The sequence below is a fragment of the Aphanomyces astaci genome (assembly GCF_000520075.1).
Source record: "Aphanomyces astaci strain APO3 unplaced genomic scaffold supercont1.128, whole genome shotgun sequence".
NCBI classification, from domain to species: domain Eukaryota; phylum Oomycota; class Saprolegniomycetes; order Saprolegniales; family Verrucalvaceae; genus Aphanomyces; species Aphanomyces astaci.
Window position 1 is genome coordinate 85,793 of NW_009798391.1, and position 10,248 is coordinate 96,040.

At 46.5% G+C, this 10,248-nt stretch overlaps 4 protein-coding genes across 4 annotated transcripts; 3 read left to right on the plus strand and 1 right to left on the minus strand.

The window, feature by feature from the left end:
* Positions 1-4,061: 4,061 nt before the first annotated feature.
* H257_17953 (hypothetical protein) lies at positions 4,062-4,599 on the minus strand. The gene has a single exon (XM_009846930.1). The coding sequence runs from the start codon at positions 4,560-4,562 to the stop codon at positions 4,131-4,133; it is 432 nt and encodes a 143-aa protein (XP_009845232.1). The 5' UTR covers positions 4,563-4,599; the 3' UTR covers positions 4,062-4,130.
* Positions 4,600-5,160: 561 nt separating this feature from the next.
* Positions 5,161-6,267, plus strand: H257_17954 (hypothetical protein; the record flags this gene model as incomplete). Its single annotated transcript, XM_009846931.1, has 5 exons — positions 5,161-5,232; positions 5,320-5,433; positions 5,497-5,538; positions 5,591-5,957; positions 6,002-6,267. The coding sequence occupies 5 exons, from the start codon at positions 5,161-5,163 to the stop codon at positions 6,265-6,267; spliced, it is 861 nt and encodes a 286-aa protein (XP_009845233.1).
* Positions 6,268-6,629: 362 nt separating this feature from the next.
* H257_17955 (hypothetical protein) lies at positions 6,630-7,601 on the plus strand. Its single transcript, XM_009846932.1, has 3 exons — positions 6,630-6,881; positions 6,931-7,127; positions 7,184-7,601. Exons 1-3 carry the CDS (start codon positions 6,679-6,681, stop codon positions 7,414-7,416), a joined length of 633 nt encoding a protein of 210 aa, XP_009845234.1. The 5' UTR covers positions 6,630-6,678; the 3' UTR covers positions 7,417-7,601.
* A 1,148-nt stretch (positions 7,602-8,749) lies between these two features.
* Positions 8,750-9,460, plus strand: H257_17956 (hypothetical protein; the record flags this gene model as incomplete). The annotated part of the gene is made up of 4 exons (XM_009846933.1): positions 8,750-8,830; positions 8,861-8,953; positions 9,013-9,211; positions 9,282-9,460. The coding sequence occupies 4 exons, from the start codon at positions 8,750-8,752 to the stop codon at positions 9,458-9,460; spliced, it is 552 nt and encodes a 183-aa protein (XP_009845235.1).
* Positions 9,461-10,248: the final 788 nt, after the last annotated feature.

Below are 10,248 nucleotides of genomic sequence, written 5' to 3' on the forward strand. Positions count from 1 at the left end.
TGAATTTCATTTAGAAGGTTTTGATTGGTTATTAATTTTGAGCTCATTAGAAGTAGCCAATCAAATCGATTTAAATTCCAACGAGAAACCACGCCACAACACGAAAATTCACTCGAAAACACAATAGTAGTCGGACTTGAAATCATGTCGAAATTCGTATTAATAATGTTGAAAAATATCCATAACGTTATTCTTTCAAACGCACGTAAAATTACAGGTGATTGGTTGAAATGTTTTTCAGAGGATTGTTTTCTACCAATCATGTATCGTGGCACCGAACCATAAGTTGTCACGAAACTGCGCCCATATGTAAATAGTCTATGAAACAACAAGATGCGGGCACGTATAACGGCATACTTTTAGTAACGTTATACTCCGGAGTAACGAAGATTGAACATGTCATTTGATCTTTGTGAGTCATGGCTTGCTGTGCCACGGGCCGCACAGTTCGACTACAATATGTAGGTGCCTTTGATAATGTCGACTGTGCTTGGCTAGATTGAATCTAACGTTAAGTCAACCTTACATCGAAATTGTTTGTGGAATACTAGTATTAAGTAGTAAGGAGCATTATCGTTACATGTAGCATGTACGACGTGAAGTTGACTGTGAGCATATGAACGGTCGAAACCCTTTTTCAATATGGGAGGCAGCACACAGTGTGTGTGCTGATTGAAGGAGATGGACCATACAACTGGTAATCATTCAATGCTACAGATAAATCATGCCAAAGTCATGAAATGGGGCTGGCGGTGCCGTCTTGGTTGACTGTGGGGTTCGTTTTGCAACTTGGTTCCTCGATCGTTGGAGCAGAGCGTGGCAGGCCACGGGAAGCAGAGTACAGTCTGTGAGATGCTTGGCCAAGGCTGCGCATTCGGCGCCAGTGATGACTGCCGAGTCACTGGCGGCGACGGAAGCTGTCGGTCTTGCGCCGCGAGGAACGAGTGTGAAGTGGAACTCAAACACCATCGAGTGTGCCAAGGTTGCAACTTTGAAAATGAAGTACCCGCAGTATACTGCGACACGACAAGAACCAAGTCGTTTTCATCACACTAGTATACAAATCCCTAGGTAGGATAAAATATTGATTAAAATTCAACTCCACTTTGAGCCAATCACGCGATGGACGTTTCGGTGGCAGGCCGACAGTCGCATGGCGTCGAAACCCCCTTAAAGAAACTGCAACCTCGATCGTTGCTCCGATCGTTACTTGCCTTATCTCAATGGCATCGATGATTGCTTGCCACATCTTCAGAAACTGCGGCTACTGCCGGGCATACTGTACAGTGTACTTGTGAGGATTAACTTGGTCGCTTAATAGTAAACTACGCGTAATTGTGCTTTTCACCTGCCCCTTGTTTTAGCACGTTAAATAAAGTTATGTAAACCGACGTTAAACAACGAAATGTGCAAACAACTTGAATAAGCTTAAAAGAACGACACCCCATACAGTAATTCGTAGCCAATCAAACGCTTCTTGAAATCACTATTTGTCATTCATTGCTTTCCGTAAAACTATGAATGAACGTTGTTCCATCCATAAAACTACCTTACGATGAAAAATTATAAAAGATGGATACTGTATTAGCCCTGGATTAGCCAAAAAAGACGAAACTCACATAAAACCTAAAGTTGAAATATTTCAGCAGCAAAGATCATTACAGTATTCTCAACCTTGAGTTTGAAGTTGGGATGACGTCCACGCCTTCACCATCCAGAGCTCCAACGGTTGTCGCTGTGCTCCTTCCTCGGCATCTGCTGTTTCACCATTCACATCCTCAAGACCACCCCAAGTCGAGTACGTGTGGTGGCAATTGAAGTTGAAGGATGAGGTTGGAAGGCTTGACCCCCGAAACGTTTCAATGGATTTGATCTGACAGCGTATATTCATACCCATAAGATTTCAATTCTACCACTTAATATTACCTACCGGTATGGCCCAAGCCACATCATCAAATCTAAAATCCCTTGGAAATGCGAGAATATAATCCATTTGTTCAACCAACTTATTAGTCATATTCAGGCTAAATCGCCAAAACAGCGAAATACTTCGAAGTAGAACATTTCAGCGTTTGGCAACTGTGAAGTATATGTGAAAAAGTGTAAAACGCTACCACTCAGGTCCTCCCCTTTTTTTGTCGATGGTTGCGTTTCTTTGTTAGGTTGAATTTCTAGCTTTTGATTGGTGGAAATTAAAGCACTAAATAATCTCTTTGATGGGCTCGTTGACGCCCCTCATACATTGTCGTCGTTCATGAGATATGACCAACAGAGAGCGTCTCGTCGATTCTGAACATAGAAATTGGCCCGTCAGGCTTTCAATATCACAGTTAGAAGTATGTTTTCAACGTCTAATAACTTTCTCGAAGCATTTGCTATCCACTTGCAAGCTTACAGACGTCGTCGACTTGTCTGTAGCTACTTGCTGCTCATCGCAAAACAAAAAATATGACGCATGTCTCGCTCACTCCAGTGCCATCTGGAGTACTCTAACAACTGCCATCGCTTGGCTACATCATCCAATCGTATATACTGTACAGTAACTACTGGCTATGTATTGAAGATGCACCACCAAGGAGCGTCTGGGCTCTTGTAAATCACTTTTTCGGCGTGGCATCGCACTCACCCCAATAGCAAATTTTCGGAGTATTTACCTTTATAATATGATACTATAAAATTTATCGTCCATACACAAATCAAGTAAAAAAAACAAATGGGACTACCGGTATTATTATGGACCAGAGTAGTAAAAGATTGCAAACAAGATTGCTGGAGCTGCCCTTACCATGTATTTGTCACATGGCGCCATAATGGGCTGACGTTAGTTTACACTTAACATGGTATTTATCGTGAACAATGGCCGATGAGATATTGTATCGAACCTCGCGACATTTGATTGGATATTCTGAAATTTCTTATCGCTGATTGGCTAAAATATTCGCTCAATTTTCCATCTCCTGTGGATTATTTGGTAGCCAATCAAATAATTGGAAAATTTGAAGGAAATTCGCGATTGCGAACTGCCAAGGGGGTCTCCAGCGTGAGCCACTTATGTAGATGATAATCTCTCGCCATGTGTGGCGTCGTGTACTTTTGTTTTGAGTGGGTGACTTGAGACTTCGCAACTCGAAATCGTGTACTGTACAGTACAGTACATGGACTATTATTAATAATAGTACGACGAGTAGTCATAAACTCCTAGCCACATTCGCATACGACATACTGTACCGGTAGTAAATACACCAGTACATAGTAGTAGTGTACTTAAGTACTACGTAGTCGTCAAGAGGTCTAATTAAACCTAATATTAATACGAGTATCCATTTTTCAAAACATCGACTATAATAACAAATAATGCTTCCAATCACTGAGCCGATTGTGGCTCCGTTGTGGCTCCGTGGCCGCCACGAGCTTCACCGACTGCACCAGTATTTCGGTGGTTCATGTCGCTGTGCTTGGATTCGATTTGTTTGACAGCGAAGTTCTCGAGTACACGCGCAAGGTAACCGCGTATTCAACAGAATCCCTGGTTTATTCCTTTTCTGCGTAAGGCCTTAGGTGAGGGTAATCTGATCTCACTACGGCCCTAGGGAGGGGTTAATCCGTAGTTAATCCCCAGGGTATTGTGGCTCTGATTTGAGCTTCCCCCATTCTCCCTAGTACATTACGCTTCGTATCTCCGGCCACCACGAGGCAGTAGCTGTGAAATCCTTATAGCCGGCATGTAGCAGTCCTTGGCTAACGTGTAGAGTATCCCAATTGGTGTAGGTATCGTACGCCTACATCTTGAAGCTCAGTCGTGGTTTGACCTGCTTTTGGCTTGTGATACACCAGTGGACAACATTCCGGCCGAGTGCGATGGTCCCAGCGTCGGTCATTGCGACGAAGTGGTGGCGGTGGTGGCACTTGCGGACTCTAAAAACAACGTACATCTGCTCGCCAGTGGAAAGTTTACTGCTAACGGCAGGTGCGAGAATCACAACAACGAACAACGACAGAAGATATGACGAAAGACGACGACATACACGATTATACAGCAAGGACAATACAGGAGGAGAGTGTTTGTAGAATGCATGACCATGTCCATGTATCGTTCGTTAATGCCAACTGTATCATTTACTTCGTTATGGTTAGCTCTCCAACTGTTGCAACTTGGCGAGTTGCTCTATTGAGTCGAGGATCTGTTGGATGTGTCCTGCCACGTTGCGCGCTTTGGTCTGGTGCACGTCCCGTTGCTTCGTCAACACGTCCACGCGCTTCGCGACGATGGCAGGGACGTCTTTCGCGGGAACGTCAATGTAGACTTGGAGGCCTATGTGGACCACGATGTTTGTCTGTGGCGGCACTTTGACCTTGACGAAGCATTGCTTCCCCAAATCTGCCTGGAGTTTCCACGGCTTGTCGGCGGAGTCCTTGGCTGCCTTGGCTTCCACGACTTCCACGAGAGTCGCGTACTCTGCGATCTGTTCATTCAATGCATCACGTCGCGCCAGTGCATCCGTAAGTTGCGGGCGCAGCGTGCTCTCGACAAACGCCGCGTACTTTTCGAGCTCCGCCGCCATCCACCGTCGGAAATTCCAAGCAATGCGATTGGCGTCGTAAGTTCGAAAACAGTCTGAGTCGAACTTAGCAGGAGATGACCATTCTACCTTATTCAAGTTGTCAAGCGGTTTCAATGAAACCGATTATCTTGCGATTTGATTAGGAATAATTAGTTAGACCTGTCCAAAGCATACAGTACGTGCGGTACATAACACAAGCTCCAAACAACCTTTATGTAAGCTTACTGTTAACTACTAACAGTAATGCACAGACAAGTTAAAATGCATTTGAGCATAATATTATAACACCAAGTGTGCATCTTGCGCCTCGAGTCGCTTGATGATAATAAACTTCATGGACCAATCAGTGTATTACTTGATGATGAACCTCAAGAACTAGTGTAGCAGCAATACAGGATTTTGCCATTTGCTAGTAGATGGAGCTTATGCGACTGCTATATACGAGCGCAGGTTCTACCGTACCGTTCAGCTTATCCAGGGGTTGTTTGCATTGACTTGTTCAAGGCAAACTGAACCATAAATGGCATGGTACTTGATTAAGGAGACTCGAACTCCGACTTTATTCGTGACGGTTCATCGTTGAAACGCAGCCTTGCAAATGAGTGCCGTTGGGTCGTTGCACGAGGAGCGATTGAGTGTGAGCAGCGCTACTTCGTCCAAGGGCACCAAAGTATCATAGCCGTTGTCGACCATGGTAGCGCACATAGGATGGCTACAACAACGTGTCTCCGGTCTGTTGTTCTCCAATGTGTGGCAGCCTCGGTTTTGCGTGATCAAACCTCCCGCTGGTATTGGCGTGTGTCAACTTTATCTGTACAAGTCCGACGATCTTGGTAGTGGCAACCTGGTGTCAACCGTGTCACTTGACCACGTGGCCTGCCATCAGTTCCACACCCCGACAAAAGTGCCATTTGTGTTGTAAATCATGTCTCAGAGTCCGACGAAATCCACCACTACGCTGTTTGCCGTGCCTTCAGTCCGTACGAATCAATATTGGAAAAATTACAAATTACATGATGACAACACAGCAAGCTACACGAGGGTCGGATGGTAGCGGCGGCTTCAGCTCGCGAGAGGCCACAGCCATCGCATCGTCAATTGCAGCTCCAGAAGGATCTCATCACCGTCCTTCTGCATCGATAACGACCATGACACAGGGCGGTTTGGTGGATTCTAGCGCATTCGACAAATGCCTCAAGACGTTCTTGTCTGCTTCTGTGCAAACAGAAGAAGAAAGTGGTGAGAGCACTAGCCCAGTGCAAAGACACTTCGACCAACTCCTTCGGTCGAAATGGCATCAAGAAGCAGCCGTGCCCAGACAGAATGCTGACGACAACAGCGATGGAGCCACATCGTCGTGGGTGAACGAGCATCAAGTGGACGACATCCCAAACCGTGAAATCCTCACGGGAGCCTGTCGATTTGGATGGACATGGAAGGACATACAAGTGTACGCAACAACACGTCGTCGTTTCACTGGAAACCGACGGATACTTCACCGGCCGCTTCGACCACCAACTGGGCGATGGCCGAGTGCTGGAGCAAGAAGGGTTTGGGCAATACCACCAGCAAACGCAACGCCTTGGATTTGTACTACGACGTCCGCGCACTCGTAGCCGACCTCGAAGCGTACGTGGCCAATGCCAAGTTTTCGACAAGGAACATGTGCGATCTAACTCCAAACCAAACCAACATGCACAGTTAATTTTTGTACGTTTTGGTCGTTAGCACCCGTTGAAGCAACGAGAGCATTCGCGTTGTGGTGGTTGCGTCGTGAATTCACACTGTGAAATACTTTCAGTACTACCGTAGTGTACAGTGTACTTACCTGTTGAATGGGTGAATATGATCTTACCTTACCGGTCTCAAGACAATAACGCTTGCTCACAACACAAGGTTGACGTACAAGCACTGAGCCCTGTCCTAACGTTGACGCAAAAGCTACGTTGTCCAGTGCGCCAAAATTCCCACGAACTTGAAGTGCATGTTGGCAACCCAAACGCATCGGATGATTGGATCTTACTTTTACCCAATCAAATACTTCAAAGTACAATTAAAGGAAATACTGTTGACTCAACCTAAAAAATCCAGCCACAACCATTTCGGGTACTGTATCATGGCGCGGGCGGCGTGGAATATTGGCGTATCCATGCTCACGAGGGCGTTGACACCGAACAAGTCGAAGCTGGACGGCATCGGGCTCATAAAGCCACATGTGTGGAAGGCCCGCGTGGGACTACTGGACATGGACTTGAACGTTCACTTGAACAACGCGTCGTACCTGTACAACATGGAGCTCGCGCGGTGGCACTTGTCTGGGTACTACGCCGTCACCCAACGTCACTGGGATCTCACGTCTTGTATGTAGGCTTAGCGGGATGTTGCATTTCTGCTTCACGAAGCGGTGGATGCTTCTCGTGGGCTCCCAGAGCATTCGCTACCGCCACTCGATTGCGCCGTTTCAAGCGTACGAGATCCACTCGGACATTGTGTATTGGGACGACCAGTGGTTCTATTTCTCCCATCGCTTTGTGTGCCCCGCAACAGGAAAACTGTTTGCCGAAGGTGGGTCCATTAGTAGACACTGTGCCTTTGCCGAACTCAGAGCGAAAAAAACGTAGGGTTGACTCGAGGCATGGTAAAAGATTCGAACCGGAAGACCATCAAGTTTGTGGACGTCGCCAAGCAAATGGGACTGGGCGCACCAGCTCCCAAGGATGTTCCGGACGTTGTGAAGACGTTCTTGCTATGGGATGCCGCCACAAAGGCCAGCACGGCCGCGTGGAACCCCACCGAGCACATCGACACCAATACCCCCAAACTTCTCCAAAGCGTCAACTTGCCCAAGTTTTAACACGAACATGCTCCGTCATAGATGGCTAGATCCGTGTTGGAATTCCGTTTCATTTATCGAATGACTCAAGTGCCAATGTTATACTTCGTGATGCTGGTCGAGTAAAATTGCCTCGAGCATTCCATTGCGTTCTATTTAGTGTTAAATTATATTTTGGATTTACACCAGAATACTGCTAATGTAATTCAAAAATATATACTTCGAAGTATTTATTCCAGTCGGAAATTGATCAAATAGTATTAACTGTAAGTACTATTATTAATAATACGACCTGCAGTGCCAGTACTCTTATACTACACCTTTTTCCGGTTAATTTGAGGATCTCACCATACTTTTCGCGAAATGAACAAGCAATTCGCGGCGGTCCCACTTCGTTCGATGCATATTCGTTATATTTCGCCTGCAACCAAGAAGGTTGCAGTATACTTCAAGCGACATTCCTTATATTGTATGTGCTCAATTCAGCGAGTGGCTCAATACCTTTCGGGATGCAATCGATATATTTCGAGCGAAATAGAAAGCAATCACTGTCAACCGAGGATCTCGCGGGCTTTCGCTCATTCTCTGATGTTTTTTTGTTCTTGCCACGGCGGCGTGGCTATGAACACGTCAACTAGGTACATATGGTATGTGTTGGAACGTACTGGTGTGGCAAGCGCTGCGGGAGGGGCTTGTTTCATCGTCCATCGTTTTGACGAATTAGCGATAGCCCGTGATAACTTCGGTTGACAGTATTTCGCTCGAAATATATGGATTGCATCCCGAAAAGTACTTATGTCACTCGCTGAATTGAGCACATACAATATAAGGAATGTCGCTTGAAATATAACGTTACAGGCGAAATATAACGAATATGCATCGAACGAAGTGGGACCGCCGCGAATTGCTTGTTCATTTCGCGAAAAGTATGGTGAGATCCTCAAATTAACCGGAAAAAGGTGTATTAATAATACAGTAATTTAAGAAGTATCGTTATTTCTATTTACTACTGTACTACTACTAACTTAGAAGTACTATACAGTACTACTTCGAAGAAGCATATTTGTTATTACTGTTAATACGTACGTAGTATGAGTACAGTAGTGTGGCAAGAGGTCTAATGTAACATGATCCGTCCGCATCGCCTACTCCTAGTAGCTGCTGCCTGCCATTGCAAAAGTCTAAGTAGACTGGTGCCCTTATCCTCTGAACCACCAGAAATAATAATGTTGAAGGCAGGTACCAGTAGTGACCTGCCTTCAGTACTGTAATGAGTCAACCCAGCCAGTCACAACGGGTGATTGGCTAACACAGAGCCAATGTCAAAGTCCTACCTCCACCTTATCCTCGAAGGATGGTAGCGCGAATCCTGTGGAACATTGACGTGTCCGTGCTACAGAGAGCCACGCACCCAACGAAACACTCGCTGAATGACGTGGGTCTCCTTCGGCCACATGTTTGAAAGGCACGCGTGGGTCTGCTGGACCTCGGGCTCGCGCCGCACATCAACAACGCGGCGGTTGCGGCGAACATGGAACTTGCTCAATGGCATGCAGCAGTGTAAATACGTTTGATGTGTAGGTTAGCCACGAGTTTGGAGCAGATTGGGATAACCAGTGTAGGTTGCTGCAAACCGGATTCACACACAAGTGGAGTGTGTTAGCAGGGTCCAACATGATCTGGTACCGTCGGGAGATTCCGCCACCGCCACTGACAGCATATTCCATTCATTCCCAAGTGGTGTATTGGGACGACACGTGGTTCTTCTTTTGCCATCGCTTTGAATGTCCTGTCACTGACACGTTCTTCGCCGAAGGTTCGTACAAGGAGTGTAATACTACAGTAGTCACCTCGTCTGGCTAGGTATTACGCGAGTGATCATCAAGGACGCTCACCGCCGCACGGTCGATTGGCACAAGTGTTGGCTCAACTTGGGCTGGACGGCACGCAGAAAACTCTCCCCATGCCAGATATCGTCACAGGATATCTCGCTTGGGATGCAGCGACGAAAGCGGCCATGGAGTCCAATGAAGACGACCGCCACGCACGAGCAAAGTTGGCATAGACGCAGCAAGTGCAATATGCTAACTAATGCAGCTAACGTCGGGCTAACGATAGTTGTTGCAAATCTTCTCGTTGTTGCAACTCTTTCGAGGTCAATGTTAGGCCAGGTCACACGAGCACTTACTTGTCAATCGCAATCACCACACCTCTTTCTTTTAGTTCGACGGTTTCATATATAATGACAGGGTGATCCCTGTCGATCACCTATTTACTTCAAATCATCAATATTTAGTGGTACCGGGTGCATCTGTAGCAGTCGCAGGGGCTGCCGTCGTGGTAGTGGTGCTTGGTACAGTAATGGGGCAGGGGCTAATGTTGGAATGCAAGTGGTGGTAGGTAGGTAGTAGGGATGGGTGTTGTCCAGCAAAAACCATGCAATATGGGATTTCAAGTTTCTCGGACATATGAGAACTGTGATTTTCCCGAATTCTGGATTTTGATTGGCTCACTCCATATTTCTTCCTGATACTGACCAATAATCAGGTTTTCACCATTTGGGCAACATCCGAAAATATGACATAGCCAAGTAGAGTAGATTACATTTAGCTTGTGAGCGCTTTTCTTAAGCTAGCTACAAAGCCCGGCAGACGGATTTTGGGACACGACTGCCCATTGGGCATATGGCTCCGAGACGGAAGTGGCGTGCACAAAGGCCGTGTTTGGGTAGGGTAGGGTAGGCTCCAGGAATGCAGCCCTCGCACCTGGCCAAGTAGCGTCCGCTGTCGGCTTGCAGTGCAATTTTGCCGTTACCAGCATCCACACACACCCACTGGGCCCACGGCGACGTGT